At 34.3% G+C, this 16,310-nt stretch overlaps 2 protein-coding genes and 1 long non-coding RNA gene across 8 annotated transcripts; 2 read left to right on the top strand and 1 right to left on the bottom strand.

Moving 5' to 3' along the window:
• LOC130734026 (uncharacterized) lies at window positions 1-1,362 on the bottom strand. The gene has a single exon (XM_057586317.1). It carries the CDS (start codon window positions 1,360-1,362, stop codon window positions 1-3), a length of 1,362 nt encoding a protein of 453 aa, XP_057442300.1.
• Window positions 1,363-1,737: 375 nt separating this feature from the next.
• Window positions 1,738-4,036, top strand: LOC130734535 (protein DSS1 HOMOLOG ON CHROMOSOME V-like). Of its 3 annotated transcripts, none has more exons than XM_057586995.1 (3): window positions 1,738-1,861; window positions 1,993-2,097; window positions 3,675-4,036. In XM_057586995.1, exons 2-3 carry the CDS (start codon window positions 2,007-2,009, stop codon window positions 3,803-3,805), a joined length of 222 nt encoding a protein of 73 aa, XP_057442978.1. In that variant the 5' UTR covers window positions 1,738-1,861; window positions 1,993-2,006; the 3' UTR covers window positions 3,806-4,036. The 3 variants fall into 3 exon arrangements, with proteins under 3 accessions (XP_057442978.1, XP_057442979.1, XP_057442980.1); XM_057586996.1 differs by having other exon boundaries at window positions 1,766-1,911; XM_057586997.1 differs by having other exon boundaries at window positions 1,775-1,906.
• Window positions 4,037-7,770: 3,734 nt separating this feature from the next.
• On the top strand, window positions 7,771-11,834 carry LOC130734534 (uncharacterized). Of its 4 annotated transcripts, XR_009017987.1 has the most exons (6): window positions 7,771-7,906; window positions 8,348-8,648; window positions 9,485-9,637; window positions 9,767-9,902; window positions 10,429-10,587; window positions 11,221-11,834. It is a non-coding gene; the product is annotated as an uncharacterized LOC130734534 (long non-coding RNA). The 4 variants fall into 4 exon arrangements; XR_009017986.1 differs by lacking the exon at window positions 8,348-8,648; XR_009017985.1 differs by having other exon boundaries at window positions 8,348-9,637.
• Window positions 11,835-16,310: the final 4,476 nt, after the last annotated feature.

Here is a 16,310-nt window from a genome sequence, read left to right as displayed (position 1 = left end):
TCAACATTTATCTGGAGGTTTTCCTTGGAATAAACCCCCATGATAACTGCTCCCCTCAATGCGGCTGAGCTCTTTCATAAACTCAGGAGTTCCAATGGCTACTGCAACTGACGGAGATGCCATTCCAGAACCGCTCGCACCAGCAGCAGTCGCGGTGGTCGACGGTGCACACCTACTAGTTTTCAAGGCTGGCTTACCCGCAGGGGGCACCATACCAGAACTCGAAGAATAGCTTCCTCCCTGTCCACGTCCAGCTTTCTTAGTACTGACGTCTTCATTCTTCCTGCGTTTTTTGGAATTACCAGCACCTTCTATTTTTCCCATATTGAAATTACCTACGGGAGGTTTAAATCCCTTGTGGGCCCCGTCTCCAAACTTATTGGAAACATTGCTCTGATTCTTTTTCTTTTTATATTTGACAGTTAGCCAATCCCCAGCAGCATCTAGAATCTTGGGATCCTCAATAATAATAGCCTTATTAATTGCTTCCCTGTTATTTTCACCAGAGATCACAGTTTGCGAAATTCCCTCCTGAATTTCCGCAGTTGCCAATCCTGGTGGTACCTGATGCGTGGCTCCTAGGGTTTGGGATACGCTTGGCGGCGCCCCACCTTGCTCCTGCTCTGCTAGGTTTTGAGTGACCTGCATGCTTGGTGATGAAGCTTGAGCTAGCCGAGAGCAGTCACGAGTGTGATGACCATAACACCCACAGCCACCACATATGATATGTAGACCCTCATACACGACCTTGAACCAGTTACCTTCAAACCAGAACTTGCCCAACACAGGTTTTGTAAGATCCAGTTCAACGCAAATTCGTGCAAATTTACCTCGTTCCGCATTCAGAGTATTCATATCGACCCTCACCGGTTTGCCAATAAGTTTAGCCGCCGACATAAGAAAGCTTGCGTCATAGTACGTCGCATTCAATCCAGGTATTCTAATCCAAACCAACGTCGTTGAAACTGTTGCCGTAGGCGCAATGAACTCCCTCGTCCATATCGTCACCGCAAGATAGTGATCAAATATCATCCATGGACCTCCCTCCATCACTTTCTTTCTATCCTCAGCCAAGTCAAACTTAACCAAAAAGAATCCATTATCAACATCTAAGAGTTCAAAATCAGCGGAGAGCTTCCATAGCGCACACAGTTTAGTTTTCATAAGACGATAGCCTAGTTTCTTTCCCAGGAGGCTAACCACCAATGCATCTTTCCAGCGCGAGCACATCTTGTCCTTTACAGATTCATCCACGTAAAGCATGGGCAATTGTTTATTACCATTCACATAATCAACTTTCATCTTCCCAGTGCTCCATAGGTCTTCCAGGTCCACCTGAGGAGCCTTCTCTGACCCACCCATGAGCGTGTCTCGAAAGGATGTTCGATGCCGCTGTTGCGGTTATTTGAGTGCACTATATTCATTTTTTTGCTTCGACGGAAAACAGTGCACTATATTCATTACGCAGGGGTAAAAGCCTAAAAAATACTAGTACATAAAAAAAATAAAGGCAATTGGGTTGGTTAATGAACTTCAGTAATTAAAATTTATGGTTTTATATAAAATAAGGATTTTTTTTTTGTACATATAAAAAATAAGGAGTTAATTAGTACTCCTTATGCACTAATAATAATAATGTAGTTTCAAAAAAAATTTAATAATGTAAATAATTTAAATCAAGTATTTGAATTTTTATTTAATTAATAAAGATATAATAATGATCTCAGTTCTCAGTGTTGATTTTTTTTTCCTTTGATTTAAAAAACATAAGAAAATGGTGAAAGAATAATAATAATAATAAGAAGAAGAAGAAGAAGAAGAAGGACAATCTCCATAGCAAAAAAGGGGCGAGAAACTTGAAGTATTTCTTTGATTGCAAATTCTCAATTCTATCAAATTTCTGGCGGTTTGGTTTGTTTGATTGCGCACCTTATTCCCTTTTCTCAAAATTAGGGTTTTCTAAATCACCGGATTTCTCTAAATTAACTGCAGATTCAGATTCATCCATGGCGACCGAACCCAAGGCAGCCACCGAGGACGTCAAGATCGATCTCTTCGAAGACGATGATGAGTTTGAGGAGTTTGAAATCAACGAAGGTAAACAAACTCTCATTCTTTCAACTCTTTTTACTTCTGTTTCAATTTCACTTGTTCGTTGTGAGTGCTGCTACTGATTAATTTTAGGGTTTGATTTATCAAATTTATTTAAGCATCAATGATTGTTGTTTTGAATTTGATGAATCTCTGTGAAGTTGGTTTGTCAATGCTATTTTCAAATTCTTTACTAGTGATTTTCAGTAGTTTGCTTGTATGGAAAATTATTATCGTTTAGTGTTCCTGAATCGACTTCCCGACTAAGAACATGAAAGACTTGGAATTGTATTGAGTGGAAAAGTGAACCTGATTTGTACATTGTGGACTCCCATTATATAGTTGGTGAGCCTCAAACCCTAATAAATTGTCCCCGGGTGGTTAACCGAGTAAACTAAGTTACATTAAGTGTGGAGAGAATCAAGGGATTCGTTAAACTAATTAGGGGATGTATCTGGGAGACTGATCTTCTAGCTGGTTAAGTGAATTGGGTCTACTCCAGATATCTCACTCTCCCGGCGTGGGCCGAGTTTGGTTTGGATCCCTTCTGGCCTACTCCAGGTCCACACCCGGTGGTACATTTAACAAATTAGGCATTTCATTATGCACGTTCTAGTGTGGGTGCTTGGTATCCGATTAATTATGAGAAATAATCACTTTTTTCCCTGTAATTTTTTCTTTCTTTCAGAAGCCGTATCTGAAAATTGATACAAAGTTATCATATTTATAAAGTATGCCAATCCAAACATGTATTTAGTACATCCAAGTCAGACATTTTTCTGCCATGACTTAGATTTTCACTGTGTTAATCCTGTTTCTCATTAGTCCCAAAAACTTTTAGGGGGGAGATAATGGGGTGTTGCTTGGATTTCTTATAATTTTAGTTCCAGGTGCTAATGATGTTATTTGAAAGTTCTTTGGATCACGGTTGTCAATTGCGCGCTATAGCGGCCAAGGGCCGCTCCTAGTTGTTGTGTAGCGGTGCAGTTCCCTGTAGCTGGCTGCCGCTAAAGCGGAGGTAATAGCAGATAAATACCCAAAAGCAACCCACAAACAGTTCATGTTAGGGCATTTTGGGGAGGTATTTCAGGGTGGGGAAACATACTGTAAATTGCCTAGTTTTAGGAGGATAAGGAGGAAGTGATATCAAACTTTCATGTTTTTAGGCAGTTTAGTTTGGGAATTAGAGACTTAAACTTCTTGCTTACCTTGACTTTTATTGTTACTAGAATGTTTTGTTGAGGACAATTATGACTTTTTAATGTTAATTATGGTGTCATGAATTTCGAGTATTTTTTATAATTCATATGTATATAGTTATAGTATATACACTATACAAAAAAATTAGCAAAGCGACCATCCCGCTATGCGCTATACCACTATAGTGTTTTTGGGGTCGGCTGCTACGCTCTGCCATTCGGGATTGACAACACTGCTTTGGATAGACTGCTTATCCAACTTGATTGTTTTGGGGACTTGAAATTTGTTGCTTTTGGATTTTCATCTTTCACGCATGTGCTCATATTCTGATGCTTTGCCCTTACGATGTTTTTTTTGTACTAATATTGTTTTACAACTTACAGAATGGGATGACAAGGAGGAAGGGCAAGATGTGACTCAGCAGTGGGAAGATGATTGGGATGATGATGATGTTAGCGATGATTTCTCTCTTCAGCTCAGAAGGGAATTGGAGAGCAACATTGATAAGAATTAAACCATCTGCTAGTAAATACTGCTGGTTTTTTTTTTTATCTTGCCTGCAAATCAAATGGAAAACTATCCCTTGTTAGGAAGGAAATGTGAGACAATTAGAGCAGAACGTATGGACATAATTCTTCTGCTCTTCCTTAAAGAATATCTGCCTAGTAGTTATTGATCACGTGTACTTTTAACTGAGTTTTATTTACTTGGTATCTAGCTTTAGCATTTGGTTCGTGTTGTGAAATTATTGTGTTCTTTTCATTCGGGGGTTCGGTGGGCGAGTTTTTTTTTATGATTGAATCTGAATATCTGATAAGTACTGCGTTGTGAAGGGATGAGCCAATGCAATGAAATGAGCATACTAAGGATTACCCAAATACTGTCTTTGCCTTGGGATTTAGATCATCACAATGGTTCATGGAATTGTTAATAACATGAGAGCGAGTGATTAATAGTGAAATGAGGACCACAAAGAAACAGAGATGAGTGTTCATAGTAGATTACCCTCTAAAATTTTGAGATTGCTAAACAAACAAGCACAATGCATAGAATCTGCTTATCAATCAAGTCAAAATCAAACAAGGTAGTAATGAGCAACAAGAAGATATTTCACTAACGTACAAATTTGTACAAATTAATAGGATAATGTTGATAATTAATAAGATAATGGTTGTACAAATTTGTTTAAAATACAAATCTTTTCTCAGTTAAAGTGTAAATTACGGTATATTCTAGAGGGGGCAATGCTAATTGAATTGATTTTTCTTTAATAATGGTTGATAATTAATAAGATAATGGTAGTACAAATTTGTCTAAATTACAAATCTCTTCTCAGTTAAAGTGTAAATTACGGTTTTCTAAAGGGGGCAATGCTAATTTAATTGATTTTCCTTAATAATGGTTGATAATTAATCATGGTATATTTGCTGTGCCTGAATTTACAACTATTACTGCTTTTGGGCGGCATTTCTATTGCCTAAAAATTCTGATTGTATCTTGCTATTAATGGTAAGCAAAAATGAATATATTAGAATAGCAATGTGCTTGATGCTGAACACAGTTGAGTTTGATACTGGTTTAGATCAGTACATTGTAATCCAGAGATTGATAGAGAGGACACAGCATTTGTTCACTACGATTGAAATAAACACTAGCCCTCCCACATTACAAATCCCCACCGATCCAAACTAAGATAACAGCAACAATTGAAATACTCCTCCAAAGCATAATAATTATTTCACATCAGTTCCTCTGCATTCATTACCAGTAAGTTCAAGCTCAGCGTATAAATCACCTTGCATATATCCGTTAGCACCATCCATATCAGCAAGGCGCACAGAATATAGCTTCATTCACCCATTCCGATACTTCACCTTCATGTCACAGACAGCATAGATCCTGTCAGCTAAATTCCTTCCAAGCAAATAATTGGATTTGAAATCCTTTCATATATAGATGGATTAAAGCTCTGCAATTTTGCTGTTAGCTTTTTCACGCCCTTACTTTTACCAACTCAGACACTTCTTCTGATTACTGACATTGAAAGAAAATTACTTGCCCTGGTGTGCCAAAGGGTAAGTTTTTTATATCTACTGAATGCAAACTGGTTTAATTTTATTTCTAGCTAGACATGATTTGGTAATTGAAGAGCTCTCCGGTGAATGCTTTTTAAGCTTTTCCAATTAGTTATGAGATAAAAGCATGAATCTAACTAGTTATAATTGGCCTAGTAACTTGAGGCCCATCACCATTATGCAAATTTCGATTGTTCTAAAATAATAATAACTAGTTATAACTGCCCACTAATATGTATTGTGATAAATTCAAGGTTTAACTATTTTACACGACTCAATATATAGAGCACCACCAACGCACGACCAGTGTAAGTAATGGCAATTTCATATTTTTTAAGTGACCACTGTATTAGACTTAAGTCTCTTATCTTATGTCATACTCTGTTGCTGTTGCTGCTTCATATGTATTTTGTTTTTTTGGAGTCTTTACTTGTTATTAGTTACATTAATTTTGCTTGCTGGCTTAACTAATTAATGAAAAAGATAAAATGGACAAGGATGGAACTATTGATAAAATAAAATGGAAAATGGATGCGACCCTATATGGTCGTGATTCTTATTGACGATTAAGTAGTGAAGTATACTCTTTTACTCCAATAATTTTGTTTTTAATTTTAAATCTTAAAATTCTAATATTATTTTATATTTTTTTTTCAGGAATATGTCTAGCTCAGCCAGCCATCATCCTGATGTTGATTCTATACATCGACATGACAGTACTCTCGCTATAACTCTCGTTATAGCGAGAGTACTATTTGCACTTGTGTTTATTTTTATTTTCATTTGCATTTATTACCTAAAAAGAATAAATGCAAATGAAGGAGGTGTACGTACACCTCCTACTACCCCAAGTGAACGGGTATCTTCATCTCTTTCTGAAAGAGATGCGATCGAGTTGACCGAGTGGTCTTACAACTCACGAAACTCGATTCCATTCGACCAAAGAAGTTGTCTAATATGTTTAGACAACTTTGAAGTGGATGAAGAATTATTTAGTTTTGCATGTGGACATGTATTTCATAGGAGTTGTTTATTTACAGCTATTTTATATGGACATGAAGCATGTCCACAGTGTAGGGGGACCTAAACTTTATTTGTAACCTTGTATTTAAATTTAAATAATAATAAAATATTGTATTTCCTTTCATTGTAAATGTTGATTCAATTTTTCACTGCTCATGGGAGCCATTTTTTTTGTTACCGTGTTGTTACTGTTGGGCCTATTGCATTGTTGCAAGCCAGAGGCCTGCTGACCAAGGTTTAGTTCGAAAAAATGTGAAAAATCTCTTGTAGGAAGGACAATAATTGATAAAAGAACAAATACATGGTTTTACTAATAGTGGTGGTCTTCCGTTTTGTGGAGTGGGATGGTTTTACAAAAACAGAGTAGAAAGTGGCAAATTGAAAGAACAATAGAATTTAACCAAAGTAGATAATAGGTAGAAAATGTCAAATTGGCAAATTGAAAGAACAATAGAATTTAACCAATGGAGATAATAGGTAGAAAATGTCAAATTCAATCTTCTGTCATTGAGTGTTGGTAAGATCAAATTCATATTTGTTATTTTCTATTGTAGAGATAGATTTACGTGAATGGCAATGGCAGAGATCTGAGTGGAAATAGGAGTTCCTGGAAATTTTGCCTTTTTTTCTCTTTTGAGAGATAAATGTGCTATAGCTTTTTGTGAAACTGCTCAGAACTCTATATCCTATTTCGAAATAATATGAAAAATTTCTTGTAGGGAAGGTAGTATTGAATAAAAAACAATATTCACTACAAATAAAAATTACACAGCATAATTAGAATTAAAATTAGTATATACACAAAAATAGTAGCTTCAAAGTAATAATAGATAGATGTAACAAAAAAAAGTAATACTAGATATCATAAACAATATTTATAATTCAAGATTCCAAAAAGACTAACATAACAAATATTATCAACTGTCATAAGTGTTTTTAAAACTTTAAATGATATATTACTTAAAGATAAAATAATACTATATCTATAACATAAACAAATTAAAATTCAAAAGCTAATTGTCTTTCAAAAACCAAAACACAACCAATTTTAATCAACCCAAAAAAGAATATCTACTAGCTACTTTTTTTTTTTTAAATCTTGCATTGATATATAACTATAACGATTTGTTTGTTAAAAAAATATATTACGTAACAACCTAAACTCCTAAAGTACTTAAAGTTCTAATAAACAAATTAAAATACTAAGAGTGGCCAAAGTTTGGTAACCTTGAAAAAAAAAATAGAAGAACGTAAGCAGAGTTGGAAAAATGGAACAAGATTCTATTGGGTGAAGGTAAATAATTGTAAAAGCCCAATTCAAACAACTAAAGCCCAATAGAATGTTAAAACCCTATTACACTCTTTTATACTTTCAATCAGTTCTCCCAAACCATTGAGCAGCCGCTGCTGCTGTTGTTCAAAAGACAGGAAACCAACAAGGAAGAACATCAAGCATTTGGATGCCGCATCGACAAAGGCTTGGATTAATTAGCCACTGGAATGACTTCTGTGCTTCTGTATGATGTTTCACCTTCTAAACTCAGTGTCATTATTGCTGTTCACGGTTAAAATTGCTTAATTCTTCTGTTTGTGATCTCTTTTCTCAGTTCTCAGTATCAAAAATAGACTCAAAAATATTATTTTTTTCGGAACCGCCCAAACCGTTCGAACCGCCGGTTTTGACCAGTTCAAGCGGTTCGACACCGGTTTTATCTATCCCCGGTTTTGTGGTTGTTCCGGACCGATGATATGTCCGGTTCCCGGTCTCTCCGGTCGAACCGGCCGGTCCGGTTTTAATAACCATGGGTTTTACAAAAAGTAGAAAGTTGCAAATTGAAAGAACAATAGAATTTAACCAATGTAGATAATAGGTAGAAAATGTCAAATTCAATCTTGTTATTTCTTCTGTCATTGAGTGTTGGTAAGATCAAACTCATATTTGTTCTTTTCTATTGTAGAGATAGATTCACGTGAATGGCAATGGCAGAGATCTGAGTGGAAATAGGAGTTCCTGGAAATTTTGCCTTTTTTCTCTTTTGAGAGATAACTGTGCTATACTTCAAACTAGCTTGTTTACTGTGTGTCCAGCTTTTTGTGAAACTGTTTTTTATCCTTTGTTAGGTTGTTAATAAGCACAGGGGTTTAAGGTTTTCAAAATTTCCATCAATCCCAACATAAATAACAGTACAAACAGTTTTTATTTTAGCTTGGAGCACATTTTGTTATAGTGAATTAGGCTAGCTAATGAACTGCAGAATGGTATGTTCTTGCATTATGATGTCTTTTCAACTTGTGTGAACTCTTATTCCTTGTCCCTGCTCTCTTTCTCTCCATAAGATTTCAAATAAAGGAGCCCATTGTCTTGGTGGGCACTTAGGCGATATATACACTTTTGAAGCAATGGTTGCAATTTCTAATTTCATTCTGTTTGATCATGAATTTGTAACTTCCTTTTACATTTCCAGGTTACAATATCTTCTTTCAAGTGCAGGTTTAAGTGCAAATCACACTATGTATATAACTGTTTGATTTAGTTCTTCAATCTGAATTGTGAAAGAAAAAATATAGATCATATGGATATCTAATATCTATCGATGTGTTGTTCCTAAAATGTATCTCTGAGAATTTATGATACCACTGCAACAATTAGAAAGCTTATCAAAAGTTATTAATTTCTACTTGATGTATGATTCTTTGAACATCTAGCTTACATTTCAGTGGAGTTTTTTTAAAAATAGTGCAAGTAACCTCAATCATCTATTGTATAGGAATTTCTGACCATATATAACTTGTTTGCTTAAATTGTGTATAGAAAATGATTTTACTTCTATTATAAAGAATGTGAGTGTGTCTGTGTGTGTGTGTATGTGAGAGAGAGAGGCTCTTTGAATGGTCTTTGAATTCTTTATCTGAAATTTGGTTTCTCAGACGCAAATCGGGTTGAATCGCATGATGTTTATCTTTTCCTGATACCTATAAGCCTTTATATGAGAATATTATTAAGAATTGGGTGAGAAATTATATAGAAGATGAATAATAAAATGATTAGAGGTCCTCGTGAATATTATTAAGAGTTGGATGCGTTTATGGAACAGTGGCAGGCATGTGGGGCTTCTAGAAAGGAAGAAAACATTTAGTGCGTGGAAGGGACTGTGGGCAGTGTGGAATCCTTACTGTTTGGTCTGGTTTGCTTGCACAGGATAAGATCCAGCATAGGAGAGTATTTATTGGCTTCAACTTTGACTCTGGTTGGTTTGGAAATTTATTTTGGTCTCTACTGCAAGTTATATATGTTGTTTTAGCTTGGTTAAGTGGTCATTAGTGGGGTGGAAGTTGTTATGAGCTTTGCCTTACGGCTGATGTTATTATTCTGACAGGTATTCTCAATTGGCATCTCTTGATGGGTCTACTGCATAATGAAGGAAGTGAGTTGCTGGGCAGCTGTCTCAATTTCGTGGGGTTGGGAACTTAATCTCTTGGGCTTGCTTTGTGGATTCCTCTCCAATTTGAGGGGTAAAATTTTCCCAGTTCCTGCTGTCTTCAAAGGTTCTGTAGTGTATCAATTAACATAAGTTAGAGTTTATCAAAAAGAAAAATTAACATAAGTTAGAATGGGGGTCCGTAGAATGTATTGTTATACAATTAATGCTCTGTGCTGAACTGGGAAGCAGGTACTTTGCTGCATGTGTTTCTACTAATAATATGTTTCCACTTATATCTAAATCTATGCATGAATTGATGTTTTGTCACTTTTGTGCTTATATAGATTTATGTGGTGGTTTTTATTGTGAAATAAGTGTTTATTGTCAAGAGATTGGGAGTACATATTATAAGATCCTTATTATGAGCCTAGGGTTGATACTTTCTATTTCCAGAAAAGGGACAAAGGAGCCTAGGGTCTAATAAAAGGTAGTAAGTTCTCAGAATAACTTTGATCCTTGTTATGCAGTTAATGAGTCAACTATATGGAATTAGTATTTTCTTCAATATATTATTTGTGCTTTTCTTTCCTTGAAACAAATGATTGTTTATTTGTTAGGAACTGAAGGTGAACAATGACTACTTCAGAGGATCATGATTGTTTATTTGTTAGGAACTGAAGGTGAACAATGACTACTTCAGAGGATCCACTGTCAGTTCTCTGATCAATTGCTTGGAGGAGCTCAATCTCTGTTTATGTAGTTAAGAAGACACTTGGGTAAGGGTAGATGTATTTAATACCCTGAAATGTTTGTTCCTGTGTGATTTCCTTTTAAACTAAGTTCTCATAAACAAGTTTTTTGCTAAATGAATTATATCATCTTCTGTTTTCAGTTGTATTTAACCCCATATGAGTTTATCTAACCCTCCTTTCACTTTTCACTTGTTGCTTTATTTCAAAGTTGGTTAAGGAAAGTGCGACAAGAATCACACTTCAGAAGCATGTTTAACTAAAATTATCATGTTTGAAAGATGCATCCTTTTTTTTCTTTGTATCTGAACTAGAGGCTTGATCCCAGTACCTCCAATTTAGCTGGATCACTCATCACTAGCTAATCTACGCTCTTAGTGGTATAGATATGTCTATTTAAGTAAATATGAATCATTTGATTAGTATAACAATCTTTATCTTTGTTAATTGTAATGACTTTACCACTTGATGTGATGGAAGCTAATGTGATATTTCATTTCGTTAATGGCTACGTGCATGAATGTAATGTGTTAATTGTGTTGTTTCAACAGTTCATCACGAGTAGAAATCTCTTTTTCTTAGTGGGATTGCACCAATTTTTTTATATCTTCACTGGGGAATTGTTATTATATGTGGTTTGATCACTGTTTTATTTATCAGGCAGTGACACTGCTCTGGTTTCTCTGATTATTATGTTGGTTTTGATGGGGATTTATGATATTGAAGAACAAGTATTTGAGGAGATAAGGAGATTGCTGTCTATTATGGAAATCTATGAGTGGCAAGTGGTGGACTTGGATTGAAGGTTTTGCATAATTCAACTTTTATGTAGGGAAGATAAAGTCTATAGTCACAACGACTGTCATGACATCGTGTATCAATCGAAAGAGAGAAATCATTGCAGTAGTGTGGATGTTAGGGAAAGAGGGAAAAGATTATATATGCAACATGAAGAGACTTGAAGGGATCTTTTTATATAATTTGTCTTTTTAAGATAATGAATTCCTTTTATGTCACTTCTCCTTAAGTGTATGTTACTACTTTTTTATGTTGGTTATATTATTTCAAGATTTTGTTTGAAAAACATATTATAGAAGATCAGTGGAAGGTAGTTTATGCACTACTGCTGAGGTGTTTTTGTAAATTTTATATATATTGCACAACAGCAGCTTTATGTTCAATTAGGTCTTATATTGCGATCATATCTGCAACTATAATAGATGTATTAGTTCTGTCTTGTGAAAATAAATGAGTTTCATGCTTCTACAAGATAATGAGGGACCCTGTACACATGTTTTCCTGTCTGATCCAATATGCTCAAGTTACCTTCGAAGTGACAAATCTCTACTATTCTTAATGTTCTGAAGTTTAAGCTTTTTTGGAATCTCTGTATTGCCGTGTAAATACGGTTCCAAATTGTGGAGTTGTTACTTCTGCTCTAAAATTAAATGACAGATGTTGCTAACAGAATCAATTCTAAACTAGGACTGATGAAGCTAATGTATGTTTGGTTTTGATTTCTAATTTAATTCATCCTGATTTATGTATACCATACCAGCAAAAATAACCATAAACTCTTTTTTTTAGCTCTACAAAAAATGTATCAGCTTGCCATATGGGTTAAGACCCCTTGTGCTTAACTAAATTTTTTGCTTATAAAACTACAATGTTAGGTAGTGCTTGAGACTTAAAATTTAAATTTATCATATATTAAGTTAGTTATGTATACGGAAGAGTTGTCCTGAGCTCTATTTATATGTAACTAGTGTATATAATTGATGTCTTGTATCAATTTTTAAGATTTAGGGATTAAATAAGCAAATTGGCCAATTGGGTGATGATAAAGAAGTTATGGATCTCCATTGTCAATTACATTACAATCTTCTGCATAATAAAAGTTAGAGCTGTTTCGTGTTGGTAGAACTTAGAACTTTATATAGTGTTCTCATGTAATTAATGTTTCTCCAACAATTTTAATCCAAAATTTTAATCTTAATACATTATTAATGTTTTATCAAGATTATGTGAAAGAGTAATTTAATTTGTCTGTTTTTAAACAGTTAATGTAATATAACTCCTAGTTAATCAAATGTATTACTCCCTCCCTCCGTTACTAATTATAAGATTTAATACAAAAAATTACGCTTATTAAGAAAGCATTAAATGCGTCTAATTAGTGTATTGATTTTTTAAAAATACATACATTCTTCCATGTTTACCCTTTGTCATTTTCTCTCACTAATTAATGGTAGGTGGTAATTAAAACTTTAGAATTGAAAACACACAATTAATATGAGGGGTATATATAGAAGAGTAGAATACGTTTTGCTAGATTATTGTAAAAAGTCTTATACTCCCTCCGTTCCTATATAACTTACACTTTAAGGTTGTTGCACAAGTATTAAGAAATATCAATTAATGTTCTTGTTTTATTAAAATTACTATGTAACTTCCTATTATAACCCTTTATCTCTCTTATTAATTCTAACTTTTCAAGTTTCCAATCACCAATAAATGAAGGGTACAATTGGTAAAGTATAATTAATGCTCTCTTGAACTTTGTACAATGACAGATAATTAGGAACAAAATTCAGCTAAAAATAATGTCATTTATTTTGGAACGGAGGGAGTATTTATGAACATGAAAAATCTAAAACTTGTTCTTATGTCAAGTGAAAACTTTAATAGCTTGAGCCAATGATGCGTTAATTTGGTGCAAAGGACGGTGACAAGCAGCAATAACAAACAGGGCATGATAAACAGATTCAGGTTCCATTCCACAAACAAGGCAAATTGCATCGGGAGTTTTGCCACGCCCAAGCCGTAACAGATTCGTCTTCACCGGGAGGATATGTAAGAGTGTAGTATGATTTCAATGGGTGCCTTTCTCATGGATAGCAATAGTCAATATACAAAAGTCAAACTATTTCCTATTTTGCCTAGCTTAATTACAGGAATACAATCAATATAATTTTAGGAATAAATCATATTCTATCACACCCCCGCAGTCAAAGCGGAGGTTCACGGACGCTGAGACTGGTCCGAAAATCATTAAAAAGAACCTGAGGAAGGCCTTTGGTGCAGATATCAGCTATCTGATGGCGGGAAGGGACAGGAAGAACTCGAGCCTGGCCGCGTGTGACCCTTTCCCGAACAAAGTGGATATCCATCTCAATATGTTTGGTACGCTGATGCTGCACAGGATTTCCAGATAGATATATAGCACTTACATTATCGCAGTACACCAAAGTAGCATGAGAAAGAGGAAAATGAAGCTCCAGCAGGAGATTGCATAGCCAACAAGATTCCGAAACAACATTAGCAACACCTCTGTACTCAGCCTCTGCACTAGAACGAGAGAGAGTAGGCTGGCGCTTGGACGACCAGGAGATGAAGTTGTCACCAAGAAAGACACAATAACCAGAAGTGGAGCGTTTGGTGTCAGGACATCCACCCCAATCAACATCAGTATAAGAAAGAAGCTTCTCAACAGGGGTCGGATATAGGTGCAAGCCAAAGTGCAAGGTACCCTGAACATAGCGCAGAATGCGCTTTAGTGCCAACATGTGCTCAGTGCAAGGAGCATGCATGTGAAGACAAACCTGCTGAACAACATATGAAATGTCAGGGCGAGTAAAGGTGAGATACTGGAGAGCACCTGCAAGACTACGGTACATAGTTGGATCCTCATATGGAGTGCCGGAGGATGTACTGAGCTTCTGCTTGGTGTTAACCGGAGTAACAGAAGTGTTGCATGAAGTCATGCCGGTATGTGCAAGTCAACCGGAGTAGCAGAAGAGTAGCCTGAGTCTATTGCCACCTACTAGCTGACAAACATTACATTTTCGGTTAAAGGATAGACTTGATTCTGAGCATGCATTCAATGAAGCTACCAACCGAAGCCATTTGAATCAACGGATGAATTTCATCTCACAACGACTAGAACAACAGTCAGATCATGACTCACAACGGCTACAACACTAGCAAGCGTGTATTTAAGGCACTCATGAAGAATGAAGAAAAAGAGAATTAACTTTGCAAGACAAGAACTCAAAACATTCATTTCAACTTTCATCAAAGCATTCAAAGCTCAAAGCAGAAAATTTCTTAAGTGTCAAATCCAAGTCACTACTTCTGCAAAGAGAGAACCTCGTACCTTAAAAGAGTCAAATCTCTTTGTTTCCTTCTCTCTTAGATCCATAACTCTCAAGTGAACCAAAGTCAAATCTGAACCCAAACACTTCGAGTTTCAGTTATATAAATTCTCTACCTATACTCTTGTACAAAAGAGAAACCTTGTAAAGATTGTGGGAGAAGTCCTAAACAATACTTGTAGGCGAGGAGTCCCGTAGAATACTTGGAGAAGTCCGTGATAATAATTGTTGGAGAAGTCCTTGAGAATACTTGTATCGAAGAAGTCCTTGATACTTGCTAGTGAAAATCTTGGTGGTGGTCAAGTACTGGACGTAGCCTAATCGTTTAGGGTGAATCAGTATAAATCTATGTGTGTTGATCGTCTGCCTTTACTTGCTTATATTTCCGCTGCACTAAACGGTTTACGAAAAGTTTTACTAAACGTTTTCAAGAACTAATATTCTTTTCACAAACCTAAGTTTTAAAAAGCAATTTTTCAAGTACAAAATTCAAACCCCCTTTTGTGTTACTTATTTTCTCAAATTAGGATTAATACGAGAAATAAAAAATGTTTACTATTAGTAATTAGTATAAGAGATAATATAAAAGATAATTAATAACCGGTTAATATTTTTTTGTTGTGAAAGTCAAGTCAATTTTACGTTTAATTTTTATTTTTGATAATTTTCTGAAGTTGTCATTAATACTGAGAAATGGAAAATTTTGTACAATGAGTAATTAATATAATAAATAATATAAAAGGTTATCAATTACTAAATAATACTTTTATTAATTTGAAGGTCAAGTAAATTTTAGTGTTACTTATTATTATCATTATTATTTTTTATTTTGTTTTCACAAGTTGTCATGAATAATGAGAAACTCATCAAAGGTGTTACAATTTTTTTTTTCGAAAGCGCAAATTGTAATGATTTAAATGAGGAGATAAACATGATGTACACCCTCATTAAAAGTTTTACAACTAGATTTTAATATAATGAATAATATTGAAAATTTAATAATAACAAACTAATACTGGTATTAATGTGAAGGAAAATTCAATTTCACTTTTACTTATCATCATCACAATTTTTTTTAATTTTTTTTGCTTAAGTTGTCATTAATAATTAAAATTTAAATCCAGATTACTATAATTATTTGTAAATACGAGAAACTGAATTTTTTTACAATCAATAATTTATATAATGAATAATAAATTTCTTTATTAATAACTAATTCTAGTTGTTAATGTGAACTAAATTTTATTTATATATATTGATTGATATTAATATTGATGATTGATTGATTTTTGTAGGTATTTGAATAGATTATGACTTAAATTTTTTATTCAATTTTTATTTTTATTTAATTTATTTAATGTATTTAATGCAATGAACATGTATCTTTTATATATATATATATATATATTGATTGATTCACTTGGAAAAATAGAAAAAAAATTAATGAGTGTTTAATGACTAATTAATACTATTTATAAAAAAGATATTTTACTTTTATATATTTTATTCTTTTTCTTTTTTATATATATATATAGAGATACAAGCTCACATATAGAAGTAATATATTCCAATAAGTGAGATTACTTCAACAAAATT

This window comes from Lotus japonicus, chromosome 1, assembly GCF_012489685.1.
Source record: "Lotus japonicus ecotype B-129 chromosome 1, LjGifu_v1.2".
In the NCBI taxonomy this organism is placed as follows: domain Eukaryota; kingdom Viridiplantae; phylum Streptophyta; class Magnoliopsida; order Fabales; family Fabaceae; genus Lotus; species Lotus japonicus.
The sequence above is the reverse complement of the archived record's forward strand: the minus strand, read 5'-3'. Positions and strand labels throughout refer to the sequence as shown.

Coding starts and splice junctions, on each gene's coding strand:
- LOC130734535 (XM_057586995.1), top strand. CDS start 2,007: ATGGCGACCGAACCCAAGGCAGCCACCGAGGACGTCAAGATCGATCTC. Junction 2,098..3,674: donor GGAGTTTGAAATCAACGAAG/GTAAACAAACTC, acceptor TACAACTTACAG/AATGGGATGACAAGGAGGAA.
- LOC130734026 (XM_057586317.1), bottom strand. CDS start 1,362: ATGGGTGGGTCAGAGAAGGCTCCTCAGGTGGACCTGGAAGACCTATGG.